This window comes from Delphinus delphis, chromosome 14 (genome assembly GCF_949987515.2).
Source record: "Delphinus delphis chromosome 14, mDelDel1.2, whole genome shotgun sequence".
In the NCBI taxonomy this organism is placed as follows: Eukaryota; Metazoa; Chordata; class Mammalia; order Artiodactyla; family Delphinidae; genus Delphinus; species Delphinus delphis.
Window position 1 is genome coordinate 24,574,480 of NC_082696.1, and position 16,424 is coordinate 24,590,903.

General features: G+C 39.1%; 1 protein-coding gene across 1 annotated transcript in view; it reads left to right on the forward strand.

The window, feature by feature from the left end:
* Positions 1 to 1,974: 1,974 nt before the first annotated feature.
* TXLNB (taxilin beta) overlaps positions 1,975 to 16,424 on the forward strand; it is a 34,853-nt gene continuing 20,403 nt past the window's right edge. The window contains exons 1-3 of the mRNA XM_060029876.2: positions 1,975 to 2,427; positions 8,954 to 9,045; positions 14,327 to 14,497. Coding sequence (XP_059885859.1) covers positions 1,989 to 2,427; positions 8,954 to 9,045; positions 14,327 to 14,497 — 702 coding nt within the window. The 5' untranslated portion in view covers positions 1,975 to 1,988. The remainder of the gene's footprint in view (positions 2,428 to 8,953; positions 9,046 to 14,326; positions 14,498 to 16,424) is intronic.

Genomic DNA, 16,424 nt, shown 5'->3' on the forward strand with positions numbered 1-16,424 from the left:
AATAATCCCTTGCTGTAAAACTGATTGATATAGAAAGAGAATTTAAAAGTAACAGAGTTCTTTGTTTTTTTCCTCTTGTGGATTTGTCTTGAGGCTACTTTTAGGAATTGAGTTGTCCTGTGGTTTACAACAACTCAGTTATTCTGTTTTAAAGTAAATGTGGAGCATGAGTTTAAAGGAGATCCATGGACTTAATATTAAAAAAATCAATGATTACGGCCTCTGATGAATGAAGAATAAATCAAATACAAACAAAACGCTTGCATTTAGACTAACCACACTAAAATTCCTATGGACAATCAGTTTTAAATTCATTGCTTTAAAGTTTGGTTTACTTTAGATTTTATTTCATCCTCAGGAGGCTCCCTAACACTTTAAAACCCACATATGGATTTAAACCAATAAATGTTTACTGTTTTCAGTTTGATTTAAAAAGTATTCTCTTCCCTTGATTTCCAAAGACGAAGTGCTAAAGGCCAGGGCTCCTTTTAGAAGAGCTTAAAATAACTTCTGGCTGGACAGCAGGTGCCATGTGTCTTTCTCCAAGTTCAGGGGAAGCACAAGTTATATATAGATGTGTGTGCCCAACAAGCAGGGGTCAGGATAAAGAATTCCAGTGATGAAGACAATGAAGCTGTTTACTGCATCGTTTGATAATAAAGATGGTGAATTAAAATAAATGAGAGAAAAAAGTACTTCCTTCAAAGTTAATGAGTATTTGGTGAGGGCCACAGGTAGGTGGCAATGTCTGTACATTGAATTTTCTGTTGTTTGCATTCGAGCATTTGACATTGCCTGCCCTAAGAACCAGAGGAGGAAGCTGCATAGCACATGGAGCAGTATGTTTTCGTTTTCACTTTCATGCCACCACAACAGCAAAACCTGTGTGTTATTAGGACCCTGTCGTAATTGTATGCTGCTAATTAGCAGCATCACCATTAAATATTATTTACAAATAAAGCGCACCATAACTTAAAGGTCTAAGCCAAAGGTACTGCAACACTAGAAATGGTGATAGCCAGAAACCCTCAGCCCATTCCTCACCCCCTATTTCCAAAGAGCCCATATTATACCTGGATTATTCCCCTAGTTCATTCCCTCCCTGCTTTTTAGACATTTCTATTTCTTAACAAGTATTGTTATCCTAGAGCTCCTTGACTGAGACAAGAAAGTTGCAATCTGTTTTTTTTCTAAAAGAAAGTCAGTTTTTATATCAGAACAAAAAGGTATAGAAACTCAAGGAATTGTTATTATGAGCATCACCATGTTTCCATACAAGTTCATTAGTTAATTTATACCTTTCCTCATTCTCTCTTATTCCAAAAATGAGGCTGGTTTGAACTTCAGAAAATAAAAAGTGTTTTTCTGATTGACAATTACATGTTGCTCATTTGGGAAAAGGAAAATACCAGACAAGCAAGTATCTCCTGTATCCAATATAATAATTCATTTATATTAATGGACTCATACTAATCAATATGGATTAAAATAGAGTTTAGAATGTTATCATTATGAATGATTTTAGTAAGGTCAATGGCTCTTGTATTCAATGTTTTAACTTTGGGGAAAAAGCACCAATTTAAATTTAAACGTTAAATGTATATATCTATGTATTTATAACGACTGTAAATCTACATAGAATTATATAAGAGAATGGTATCACAAACTGGCTATTCTAAGCAAAATGACAAATATGACCATGAAAAACGGTATCTTGAATTACTCTGTTAACATCAGTAATAGGAGATACTATCAGAATTTAAAGACCAAAACCAAAAATATGCTAATGGTAAGACTCGATTTGGAAAGATGCTTCTCACTGTTCCTACTCAACTAATTGCAATATTGGCGGTTTGTGGAAGTACATTCATTCTATGTTAGAAACTGTAATTAGTAGGTGCCCATGTGGGAATAGCCTTACCATTTACCTGTAACTGAGTTAACCACATCAACGCTGGCTGTGCTTACCACCAGATACCACTCCCAGTATGGAGACCAATCAGTCTGTACAGCTGTCGGGGGAGCCACAGTCAACACCTGTGGGGGACAGTTCAGTATTGCCCAGTCAAAATGGCCTTGAGAAGCAAGATGATCAGGATTCCTCAACCCCACTCCTAGCACCTGAGGAGGAGGCAGGTGTGCAGCCTGAACGGGGAGCCCATGATATCTCTGAAGAACTGAACCGACAACTGGAAGACATCATTAACACGTACGGGTCTGCTGTCAGCACGGCAGGGAAAGAGGGTCCCACCACGGCCAAGGAGCAGCCTGAGAACACAGCACCACCTGACAATGAGGACAGGGCCTGCGAGGAGGCCGCTGAAGAGACGGAGAGAGAACCTCCGGCCTCTGGAGAGCCGCCCACGTCCAAAGAGCCTGTCAGCAATAAAGAGCAAAAACTGGAGAAGAAAATTCTAAAAGGATTAGGCAAGTAGTTACATTCTAATGTATGACTTTTCTTTGAATTATTCCTAAAAAGGGGCACTTCCTCCAATCTTGCTAAGAGCCACATCTCATATCTGGATTTTACCACAATAGCTTCCTTCAGGATCACCAGTACCTTACTGTACTTATCCTCAGCCCCTTAGTAGTGTGTTCCATTACTACATATATAAAATATTTTTTAATTTAACAAAGCTCTTCAGAAATGTATTAATTATAGAATGTTGAAAATCTCAGAAAACAATTTTACTCTCATTAGTTCACTGGTTCAGCAAATATTTACTAATGCCTAGTCTTTATGAGGTACACAAAGATAAAAAAGTCTTTGGTTAAGGAGCTCTAGGTCTGGAGGGAAAAATAAACATGTACACTAATTGTTATATAGGATAAGTGCTACAACAGGCACAGGAAAATTGTTAGGAGAGCACGGAGGATTGGTAACACCAAAAATGGCTGTGAAAGAAGGATGAGAGAGTTAATTGTTTAGCTATGAGTGAGAGCATGTTACTGCACATAGGAGCATCCCTCTGCTTGTCTTGGTGAATTTCACTGAAACACTCACTACAATTACCACCTCCTATGTGATACATTCCCTGACATGCCCAGGTAGTTAGCATCACCTTCCGTCGTCATGAAATTTTCTGCAGCAATCATTTGTTTATATACCTGCCTCCCAAGCTGGAGGGAGAATCTATTGAGACAGTGGTCCCATCTTATTCGTTTCTGGAAGACAGTGTGGGAGAGTAAAAGATCATGGGCACTGGAGTCAGACTCCAGTGGACAAGTTACGTGTAAACCCCAAAGTATGTCTATGCTGTCATAGGACCTCACTTTGGCGCGTGAAACCACTGCTGGCAATGCTTTCAAGAAGGGCTAAAGGACACATTCAGACAGCTACTTTACCTACTTAGCATAAAAATGAACCCAGATAACACCAAGTTCTAAAGTGCAAGATTAGAATCACTTTAGTGTTTTGGAACTCTGGGAAACAGAATAAAGTTGCTCTGTGTTACAGAGCTATTTTTTCTTCCCTATCCAAGGCATCTCAGAAATAACCTTTTACATTAGTCATTGTTAAACTTTCCGTAAGATAAAACAAAATCACATCGCAGAGGTGAATGATTTTAAGTATTCCAAACCAGGAAAGTTCTTTGGCTTTATCACTTTGAAACTACTTCTACATAGGAATTCCTATGTGTTATAATGGGGGGATAGGTATGAAGAAAGCAGGGGTGAAGTTAAACATGACCAATTTTGGTTTCTATTCTGTCTTCCATAAGTTATTTCAAAGTCTGTATTAACTGCATACTTACCAAATAATCAAAAAAATTCTTAAAGAAAGAAAAACTTTCACAACTAATTCTGCCACTTTCAATAAGTTACCAAAGTTCAACTGAATGTTTATCAGAACCAATGTTTGTGATCAGAGTGCCCAGGTGTGTCCACTCTAATTACATGTGTATAAGCTGCTGACACTTTCATGCTGTTCCTCTGAACACTATCAGTATATTCTTCTAAACATTGTACTATTTCAGCTCTATTATGGGTTAAAACAATTTTTTTAATTAATTAATTATTTTTGGCTGTGTTGGGTCTTCGTTTCTGTGCGAGGGCTTTCTCTAGTTGCGGCGAGCGGGGGCCACTCTTCATCGTGGTGCGCGGGCCTCTCACCATCGCAGCCTCTCTTGTTGCAGAGCACAGGCTCCAGACACGCAGGCTCAGTAGTTGTGGCTCACGGGCCCAGTTGCTCCGCAGCATGTGGGATCCTCCCAGACCAGGGCCCGAACCCATGTCCCCTGCATTGGCAGGCAGATTCTCAACCACTGCGCCACCAGGGAAGCCCAAAACAATATTTTTAAGCTAATTTAAATATTTTAAACATCATTTCAATTATCTGCAAGTGGTTTTAACAGGTTTCTTGGCTATTTTTCAATTAAATGATACTACACTATGGTCTAGACCAATGATTTCAAACTTACTGTGCATTGGAATCAAATGCAGAATTTGTCAAAAATGCTGTGGCTGAGCAGAGAGATTCAGAATTGGTAGGTCTGGACTGGGGCCAAGGCACCCTGGGTAATTTTGACACAAACAGATTGCGGAAGCAATGGTTCTGATGCTTCAGAAAGTTCTTCCTCCACCCATGTGGAGAAAATATAAAGTGCCGGCTGTGGTCTTCTTTTAGAAACTATTTGAAGCTTTTATAGAATATTAGTATGTCATTCAATCCATACCTGAAGATATATCTTTAGTCTTTGCTTACATATTTGATCAAAGATGAGTCTTTAATTATTGTATGTTTATCAGATAACATTTGCTTTATTGATACATTTGAGATACTGAAATGTTCTGACTCAATAACCCCAAATTTTCCAAAGTATATACTTTGGGATATTTGAGATTTCAGACCAAGCTTGTCTCCTAACTGCCAGAACTCTCTGACCTCTAATATATACAATAGTGAAAAATCTCCAATAGTGATGGGCACAGTTTACAACATTTCCTAAATTTATTGGACCAAAAACACCCATCTTTCACAGAACACCTCTGAATATTTGGGAAATGTCTCTACAACCCAAGCACTAAAGACTTGTTTTTCCTTTACAGGCTGCATATCCTCCCACAGTTAACATATTATACACTGGAGCAGCTGGGGGAACACTTTGAAATCTCTTTAGTTGGTGGAGTCACTTTCTCCTTGGCATTGACCAAAACGAAAAACAGATTCCACATGAGACAGCACCATGACATGTCCTCTTAACATCTAAGTGTCCCCCTTCCTTCCCCCACCCCATCTTCCAGCTCACAAGTGTCTTATTAATCTCTTCTCTGTCAGCGTTACGTGGGCTGCACAAGTCCCACGTAGTAAGAAGCACAAAACAATGATAAAATGTAATATCCCTTCTGATATTTAGATTGATAACTGATTGAGTAGGAATTCATAGGTTTGAAGCATAAACCCACGAGAAAAACAAAGCTGATCCACAGGTCCATTCTGAGCTCAGAATCTATCTAGTCAACTCACTGATTTACTGAGAGGGAAATTAAAGCCTAGAGAGTTTTAAAGTCTGCCAAAAAAAAAATTATTCAACTAATTGATGTGGTTGTGAGATTAGTCATAAAGAAAGCAAGATGCAGACCTGAAGTCACTAATATTACAGGGCCAAAGATATATAAAAATAATTGATACGTTGGTTGAGGAGCATTTAATTGAGCTTCAGTTAATTGGTTTCATCTTTCCAGTGACAGGTGAGTTTCAGTTCTACCTTCTGAGTAGCATCTTGACTAGGACATTGATTTTCTAAAATCTTTTTGGCCATTGACTTACTCTGCCTTAGAATGGTCACCTTCCCAGGTAGTCTATTTTATAAGATTTTAGCTTGATTTTTTTTCTAGTTTCACTCTGAGAAGGAAATAAACTGTTGCTTTGATATAAATACTAAATTTTCTGGAAGAAATGGTAGAAAACCAGAAGAATTTAGGAGAGAGAGGAATCCACAGAGACTGAAGGGTCTATGAGTAGATTCATAGAGAAGCTCAAACTTAGGCCAGATCCTGAAAGGAAAGGAGGGTTTGGAGGAGTAAGTGAAGTAAGAGAAAAGAAAAATTTGTCTTGGGAAAAATGATGAGTACTTTCTTCTGACCCAAGTTGGGAATGGATGTATTTATTTCTTACTGCTTTTTCTGATATTATTCTTTTTTATTGTAAGGTTTTGCTTTATTTTGTTTTCCCTGGAATAATCTCATTATTAGGCTCAAAGTTGTTTTCTTTTTAAGAAAGTTTTCTTTACAGTTATAGCTAAGAAATTGCTAGCACCTTAAACACATAAAGCCGATTTTTCCTCTTGTGTCAGACACTGTCACCAAATGACCCCATTTCCTAAAATTGTAAATTATAGCCTTTCTTAGAAGATGAGTGGGTCTCTGTCTATCCCCCTCCTCAACATAATCCCACACAGCACTCTAGTCCAGTGAAACCAATGGAAGTTTACAAATTAAGCTCTCTGACGTTACAAAGTTACGTATTCCATACATGCTTGTCTCCAGTTTCTTGGATTTTTTTGTTGAAATCATTTTTGAAGGGCAGACTGATGCATCTGAATGTTAAACTTCTATACAAAATAAGAGAATATGAGAGCAGAAAGACACCTCAGTGAGTGTGACAATTAAAAAAAAACAAAAAACACCTGTTCTCATCATTAAAGAAAACAAAAGGGGGAGAAGATACTGAATGTGGAGAGAAAAAGAGGCCCACTGGACTCACTCAAGACACGATACGGTTTTCTACGTTGATACTCACACTGAGAGGTATGCTAAGCATACATTAAATGTCACAGGGGAGGGGAAGACCTGCCTTTCCTCTAGCTGATCACAGAGTTGTCTTCTGGACAGCGTTCACTTGACTTACATGATATTAGTGCACAGGTTGGCTTTGTTCTATTATTACCAAGAGTAACTAAACACTTGCCATGGGCCAAACACTGTGTGGGGTCCTGGGCCGAATCTGGCCAACAGTGCAGGCTCTTGCCTTTAATGGATGATCCTCCAACGCAGGACAGCAGTCAGCATGTGAGCACAAACTGAAGACAAGGGTGAGGGGATGGCCTGACCAACACAAGTCTGTCCCTGCTGCTACAGAAATCACTCAAGGCCACGCCTGGTGGCGGCGGAGCGCAGAGCTTACCAGTTTAAAGGCAGCGTTATGCCACAGGCCATATTGGATTGCTGGTGGGGCACCACTCACCCCCACCTTCTCCCCTGTCTCAGACTGTGTCTCTAATCTGAGCTGATTCACTGGGCAAATATAGATGAAACCAGCTGTTAGGAATGAGGTCACTTTCTTCAAAAAAGTTTCCTTTAATTTCTCTAGGTTTCCCTGGCATCAAAATTCCACATGGGAGTGGAGTGATTTAGAGCAAGTAGACAAACCTTGGATTCAAGCCTTGGCTCTGCCAGTACTGATTATGTAACTTTGGACTTCTCTGGGCTTTCGATTCTTAATCTATAAAATTAACCAGTTGTCTGGGTGCTCTTTGAAGTTCCTTCTAGACCTAAAATTCTTTGATGCCGTTAGAGTTATCAGTTTTAGCAAATGAAAATACAAGCTGCCCAGGGAACTTTGAATTTCAGATAAACAAACCATTATTTTTTACTACGAGTGTGTCCCATGTCCTGTATTTCATCTGGCAATCCTAATTCCATGATATACCTGCCTCTCCAGGATGAAAGCAAAAATTCCAGCAAAGGAGACATGGCTGTTCTTGGGGGAGAGGTTGTCAAAGTTGTTAATATTCTTAAGCAGATTTATATCAGGAAACTTGGGCTCCACTGTATGGTCTGACCTCCCAACCCTGATTAGAAAGGGTGGCCGTCACAGGTGGGTGAGGATGGGGAAGCTGCTCCACCTTGGCCCTGCTGTTTGCAAAGATACATTCAGTGGTACATACACGTAGGCCTCAGGGTCTGGCTCCTGCCTACAATGCTCAGCCCAGTGGGCACTGAAAGACAAGATTTCCAGGCATCACAGAAAGGCTAACCAGGCAGTGTGAGCTGAAGAGGACAAAAGGAAGAACAATGGGGAAAGCAAAGAAAGAATCTGAGGCTCACTGTCAAATAATCAGGAACAGATGAGTTTTTAAATGTAGCATAAATTCCAGCTGGAAACAAAATGAAACTGCCAACAGAGATTAAGGCCTGGGTGAGAGAAGGGAAGACCCAGGGAGGCTAAATCTGCAGCCAGAGAGACACAAAAAGGCCTATGAAAAAGGCCCTGCATGTCTTGGGTCCATTTTCTCTATATTTTGACTTTATTCCCCACTTGTTAGGAAATACAACCAGAGTCATTCCACCCAAACTTCATGGAGCAGGCTCATGCACAGAAACAAGAGAATTGGTTCCCCTCCCCCCCACAAAAGAGCAAAGAGGTACTAAAGGAACAAAACCAAAAACATGGGCAGCCTAAACTGTCATGTTTCTCTGCTTTGGGCTGGAATTTTAACAGCTCCATGTATTAATGCTGGCTGTTTCACAGTAGTCAGATATTTGGATAGGCTGGTTTGCTTCTTTTCTTAGATAATTAACATGGGGAAGTGGATGATTTATTCTTTCATAAAGTCAGTGTTTTTTATTCTTTTGAATATTTTCAGAATGTTCAAAATCCCTTGGAATATTTAGAACATGGGGGGAAGTAACAAGAATGGATTCTGGGGATGAAAATTTGGGGACTACCCTAATAGCAGACATTTATTGAGAATCTACCAGGAGCCTGACACTGTACCACACATTTTTACAAACTTCTCATCTAATCACTTATTCTGCAAAATAGGTATCATTCCTTCATACAGGGGAAAAAAAACAAAATTACATCTGCGGCTCAGACAAGTGAAGTGGCTTGGCCAAGGTTGGATAGCAGCTAACAAGCAGACAACCTGAGATTCTAACTCTTATCATTTGACATCAAGTTCAACACTTATTTTTTAAAATGTCTTTATGGTCTTTGTTTTCTTTTAAGGCAAAGAAGCCAATCTGCTAATGCAAAATCTGAACAAGTTGCAAACTCCTGAGGAAAAGCTTGATTTTTTATTCAAGAAGTATGCTGAATTGGTAAGTTCTTTGATTAGCCCTTTTTGTCAGAAAGATTCAAGCTCTGGTTAGAGCTGAGAAAAGGATGCTGTTAGTTTTTCAGGTATATCATTATAGCTGGTTACCTCAGACAAATCAAAGCCAGAATTCATAAAGGCAGAATTTTTAAAAAAGAAAGAAAGAAATAAAAAGAAACAGGAAAACTGAGGAATAACAGCAAAAGGAAGAAAGAGGATACAGTTGGAGTCTACTCCACCTTCAATTATGTGCATAATTTGGGAGATGGAAGAATCATAATTAAAAATTGTGAATATTTAAAAGTTCTTTTTGCCTTTGTAATAAAACAGAAATACACTAGAATAAAGGCAAACTTTCATCCGGTTCTTGTACACAGATTTTTTTGAGGGGGTGGTCCCCTCAAGAAGGCAGAGGGTTAATCCCACCCCTCAGTTTGTGACACATTCTCATTTATTCTTGATGACTTTATTGATTGATTCATTCACTCATTCTCTTTGATCTACATTCTTCTCCTTGTCCCCCACGATGGCAAAGCATTTGACATGGATTGTTTTGTTTCCAGTTATAGGTCCTCCCATGCAGTCTCCCTCTCTATAAGGTAGGACCACTGGCAGGAAGGGAAGCCACTCCCAGACTTCAGAGAATCTGTGAAGTGGATGGTCTCCTCGCCAGTACTCTTATAATAGGCCAGTTGGAAGAAAGAGGAGGGTTTAGTGAAGCCAGCCCCCCTAGTTTCAGTGAACCCTCACAAAAACTGGCTAAAGGAGTGGCACCTGAGCTCCGTGCACCACCCCTGAGGTGTACGAGACCCACTGAGGAGATGTGGTGTCCTCTCAAGTGAGGCTGGGCAATGTACCTCTCTCTCATTTCTGCTTCTTTCCCTCATTTCTTTTCCACTTTCTTATTTCTTTTGGAGAAGCAGTGACAGGAAAATGAAACTTAAGCCCCTACACACAACAAAACAATTCCTCCAGGCAGTAGATTGAACTGCCCCTGAAGGCAGATTTACCTTACAGCAAAGAGGCTTAAAGAGTCAGTGCCTCTCACTTGTATGGGCCCCTCTGAGGCCCTGAACATAATTCTCTTTTTTAAGTTTTTTCCTTTTTTTTTTTTTAAAGAAGGTCTCCAAAACTGAGACCCACAAACCCCTCAGGTCTCTGGCTGCATCTTATCCCTATTGATGGAGTAGAGTTTAGTGAGTGACTTGTTTTCCTTCTTTTTTTACTCTAATTTTAGCACTGTGATCCCTATTTATTCTTTCCTTTCTTCCTTGTACCTCGATGCGTCCTGTTATGCTGAATTGTCACGCAACAGACCCAGAGAAATTCTGAAACCCTGAATGACTAGTGATTGCTTAACTCTACCAACAATACTTTTATTTTTTAATCACATAAACCACATCACAATAATATAAGGAAAATGCTGAATATACAAGTAAAAATATCTCTAATCCTACAATCTAAAACACAATCGTTGATTTATCTGTCTTCCTTTCCAGTTCTGCCATACATTCAGAGATACCTTTTGTATAACTACCATCATAAGGTGCATATAATTTAGTATCTGTTTTTTTGGCTCATATGACAGACATTTTCCCATGTACTTTGTAGTCTTCATAATTATATTTTGTCAAAGCTATGTAATTTTCCATTAATTGACTTTATCTACTGGTTCTCTAATTTGGGGACATTTAGACTCCTTCCAGTGTTTGTTTTACCAAACATTCATGCAGTGAACATCATCATGCATGAGATCTGTTCATTCTCTTTTATGATCCCAGGAAAAAGTTTCAGAATTGGGATTACTAAATCAAGCAGTATAAATGCTTTTTTTAATGGCCATATTGTTTTCCAAAAGAATGGCAGAAATTTATAAACCAAGTATTAGTGTATCAATTTTATTGCAACTTGTTTAACATTGGCTGTTAACCACTCATGAGCAATTTCAGTGCCATAAAATGGTAGGTGTCCAATTTAATATTTTTCCCAAAAATCTGGCCCCATCCTCACCTGTCCGTCCTTGCTCTTTTCAATAATTACTACATTGATTTCCCTTTGCCCTTCAATTTACTCACTCATACCAAGGCCATTCATATTTAGTTCCTAGTGCCATGTTCCATACTTGGATGAACCGGGCATCTTTCTAGACTACTACTCTTTATGGTGCTGTAGCCCCACAGCAGATTATCAGGAAAAAACCACTTACCCAGTCTTTCCAAGATTTTCTTCATGAGCCAGGGCTGTTCACCCTGGTCTCCAGGAACTCCCCAAGCCCACTCACTCTCCTAGCCAAGAAGTCAACCCCACAGGGGTTATTTTTCCAGAAATTCTACTCAATTCAAATCTTACTATACTTTGGCATTTGTATCATACCCTATAATAAACTGTTAAACTCAAAATATCATTCTAGAAAAAATGAATAGGAGAAAATTGACCCCCAAACACCATCACATATCCTTTTCAGAAAGGAAAAATTATGAAGAATTTCAATCTTTTACTTGGACACTTAAAAGCTATTTTCCCTGCTCACTGATTCAGATATTAATACGGAGAGTGTCTGAAATACAAGTGTTAACATAGAATAAATCATTAAATTCAAGGCTGTGAATCAAACTGTCACCCTAGCTCACTCATCCTTACAGATTCTAAATCCTGTAATATCATCAACTATTGTATTTACTAATAAATAAGGATAAGTTCATTAATAAATAAGGACACCTCATGACTAAATTAAGAAATGACCTGGAAGAAATATTTTTTGCAAATTTCCTCCATTTAAAAGTAGTTACAACGTTACTACTTGGCATTAATTTTACTTTTTTAACTTAATAGTAAAAAAAAGAGAGAACAAGAGAAATTCCAGATAAAAATCTTATATGCCTGTTAGAATTGTACAGAAGACACATGTCTAAGGGTATTATTAAATCACAAGGCCAGCATTTGACTGAAGTTGACCCAGCTGCAATACGTTTGCTTTCATTCATTAAGAAACCCCATATGCATTCACATAAATCTGAAGTATGGAACAAAATTAGCCACACTCTAAAAAAAATCGTCAGCAAGTTAAGGGGTTCTATTTAGAGCAAAGCAAGACAGACCTAGCTATATTTCAGATGTGTATGATCCTGCCTTAAAACTGGAACATTTAAATGGCCAGTGAGGTATAGCACAAATCCTCTCTTGCAACTTATGAAACACATGCAAGGTATCCTCCTCCTGATGCTCAGATAAATCCACACATAGGGCAGTGTTCCCCCAAACAGGGGAAGTTTTGCCAACCGTGGGCCAGTAGGCAATGTCTCTGGAGATACTCTGGATGTCACAGTTCGGGGTGCCACTGGCATCCGGTGGGTAGGGGCCGGGGATGCGGCTAAACAGCCTACAATGCAGGGGACAGCCTCCACAGCAAAAGATGATCTGTCCCCAAATGTCAACAGTGCTAAGGTTGAGAAACCCTGACAAATGGTTTAATCTTCCAAAGGTAAAGTCTGAACCAAAATGGCAATAACAATGATAACAACATATAAATGTCAAGAAAGGACAATAGGTCATATAAAGTATGAACACAAGTATGAGAAGTTTCACCCCTGTCTAATAACTATGGTGCAACATGAGGTTAGCAGGAGAAATATATAATAAAATATAATTGGTTTTCCAACTGAACCTCAAGAAGGATACCAATTTCAATCGATATTTATAGTAATACGGACTTAGTTTTTCCTGATGCTAATTCTCACTAATAAGTAAAAAATGTCCTGAAGTATGAAGATAGAACATCATGTATGAATAGCCCCAGCTTAATCTGGCAAGGGTTTATCATGGACATTTCAGGCTGATGGGAGGGAGGGAGGAAAGGATTAAAATAAGATGTAAACTGAAGAAAGTGTGACAGTCCTGTTCATCTAGTTCAGAAAGAACAAATGCTTTTTCAAGACAGGGTAAGTGAGACATGTATCAGGGCTCACGCTGTGTGTGTATCCATTTGCATCTGGCTCTGCGAGGTACCAGGAGCACCTGGGGTCCAGAAGCACCCAGAGGCTCCCAGGCCTTTTCCTCTTCATTAGCCAAGAAGGTCATTATTAGGATGAGTACCCTCCTGGCCTATGCACCATTCAGGTTCTAAGGGAACTAAGTGCAGCAGAGGAAATGGGTCTGGAAAAAGGCTCCAGCTTGTTCGTGGCCACACTGATCATCAATCTGGGATCCACACTCCTACTACGCTAGTCTCTGGAGGCTGAACCCCCAACTCCCCCCATTCCAACAAGATTTCCATAAAAATGTGTTGCCAAATTTACCAGACAAAAATACAGAACGCCCAGTTAACTTTGCATTTCAGGTAAACCAACAACATTTTTTTTTTAAGTAAAAGTACCTTCCATGCAATACTTTGGATATACTTTTACTAAAAACTTATTCACTATTTATTTGAAATTCAGATTTAACTGGGTGTCCTACATCTTACCTGGCAGCCCTACCTCAGAACTTTAGCATCCCGAGATGGAAAGCCCAGGGGTTCATTGGTTTCATTCTCCATGCCGCCCTTGATTTCGATACTTTAGCTGTGGCTGCTGGAGAAGTGAGAGAAGAGGCCCCACCTGTGCTCAGCAGATACAAGTGTCATGGTTTATTCACCACAAGTACAGAGGGTGAGGGAGATGGGCAGGGAGCAAGGCTTGTTAAGGACACCTGCCATGTGTGCTGTTGGGTTGTGCAGTGGCTATTTCTGAAACTTTGGTGACAGATCATCAACCCTTAAGTAGTCGAGGGGTACATTCTCCGCTCCCCCTTTCTCATAACCACAGACTTCATCTTCTGTCTGCTAGGAAGCTGCTTTTCACTTTCCTTTTAAAAATAGTTACTAAAGCTTGTCTTGAGAAAGAATTGTGAAAACTAAATGTAAACCAAGCAGACACACCACTGACTATCCTCCTAACGCAAGGCATTATCATGAATTCTGAGACATGCTTCTATACTGACTGACTTCATTAGACTCAAGAAAGATAAAACTGTTTCTAGACCACCAAGAAGATCAAAGCAAAAGAGATCAATAATAAGAATGATGAAGGAACAAAACCCATAAATGTTATGCTCTTAAAACCATATCTACAAGTACTGCCAACTTAACATTTATGAAGTTCTTTTGATTCCAGAGGGACAGTGATAATAGCAAAACATTTTCCAAACAACCATACAGCCGTCTTTAGGCGTTTCCTCTTTGGGTCGCTTTCTATCAACTCAACAGAGATCCCTGCCGTTTTCTTTCACATTTGCATCCCCACATCCAGCTGGATGAGCATCGCTCTGAGCAAAGGAAGTTAAAACTCCTACAGAAGAAACAGGCACAGATCCAAAAAGAAAAGGACCAGTTACAAGGTGAACACAGCAAAGCTATCCTTGCACGAAGCAAACTGGAGGGTCTGTGCCGGGAGCTGCAGAGACACAACAAGACACTGAAGGTATGTGTCACCGAGGCCCCACATAACACACCTTCTTGCATGCTCTGTAGGCACAAGCTTCTGCTACTTACGGTAAGGGTGTGAGTTTTAGAATCAGAGAGAATTGGGTTCAAATACTAGCCCTGCCACTTGCTCACCTGTAACTTGCAATAAATTATTTTACCTCCCAAGCCTGTTACCTCATCCATAAAATGAAGATTATACCAACTTTGCTGCGTGGTCAGGGAAAAATTAAATGAGGCCACACATGTAAGGTGCTCACATAGTACCTGATGTGGAGCAGACCTTTAGTAAAATGTGTGCCATTCCTCTTCCTTATGTTGAGTTTGTTTTGTTTTGTTTTTTAAGGTAGGCCTTAGTTCTACTCTTTAAAATACAAATTTATAAAAATTCAACATTTTTTGTACAATAATGAAATCTGCATGACATGAAATAAATTGACACAAAGCTAACTGACAGAATAAGGCAAGATTCAGAGCTAAAATGTCAATAGTCACCTGAAAAAAGAAGCTACTCGAAAAAACAGTGAAGCTCTTCAAGCTTAATTATTCAATCTAAAAATAATAGACTGATCACTTCAGTCAGTCTGCATGGGTTTCATTAATTACAGCGTAAGCCTCTAGCAGTGTGGTTAATTTGATTACACACAGACACTAGCTCCATCCAGTGAAGCAAGATGCAGGGCTCTCCAAGATAATACTGCATGTATCCACAATCCCCTTTCCAGCTGAAGATCCTAAAGCTTTTGACAAACAAGAATTAATTAGATAGCAATATTCTTGTGAGATAGTTATTATTACACGTGTTTAAAAGAAGATACTTTAAGAAACAGAGAGATTAAGATCATCGCTAAGTTTTTACAATGGAGTTAGGAAGAAAAATGGAAGAGGATAATGGCTCCTCGTATCCCAAAACTGTTTTCCGATATCTGGGAAATGAGAGGCCAGTGTGATGAACTCTAACTCTCAAATTACGAGTTGTAGGAGATGGGCTTCTGACATCTCTTTAATCATTGCACTGGGACAATCGAAACCCAGGTTATATGGGAATGGGGTCATCATCCTCAACTTCAGATATGTAATCAAGTAATAGCACTCTGTGCTTACATAAATCTCCTGGCTTTCAGTAGCGTTGTATAGTAAGGAGATAAAAGTTAAATTTCCTTTAATGATGTGGATGGAATCATGTGGCTTGATCTCTTTGGACAGCATTCAAAGACAGAATGACGCAAGTGGCAGGAGATCCTGTAGCTATACCCACACACCCTCAGTAATGGCTTCCAGTTATGGAAATGGAATTAATTAGCATTATTATGCCAGGACTTGTGCTGAGTGCTTTTACATACACATTAGGTGTAATGTTCCATAAGTAACAATTAGCTCTAGATCATTTATGTCTTTACCGAATTTTTGTCTTGTTGCTCTATCAATTGCTGAGGGTTGGGTGTAAAAAATCTCCTACTATAATTGTGAAATTGCCTACTTCTTTCTTTTAATTACATCAATTTTTGACTATAGGAATCTTCTAGTTCAAGCTATTCATATGTCTATATGTAAATTAATAATTTATTGATTCATTAAATAAACATATACTGAATACCCATGGATTGTGTCCCAGGCACAGCACTGGTTCTAAGATGCACAGTGATGCTTGAAAAGTTTTCTTAGTTATTTCAGATTTTGTCCCTCAATTTTCTTTGCATTATTAATTTTCACTTTGAATTTTCTGCATGATAAAGAAAATTTTATCTCAGACATTGTCCAAATGATTGCATTTTCTTTACCAGTGGACTCAAATTTTATGACTGCAGTACATTTATTTTTCTCTCATTGAAAAACAATGTAATGTAAAATGCAAGACGCCATTCTGTGGCCCAGGATTGGGTGCTATGATGGTTTGACATGTGTTTACTGCCATATTAACTGCC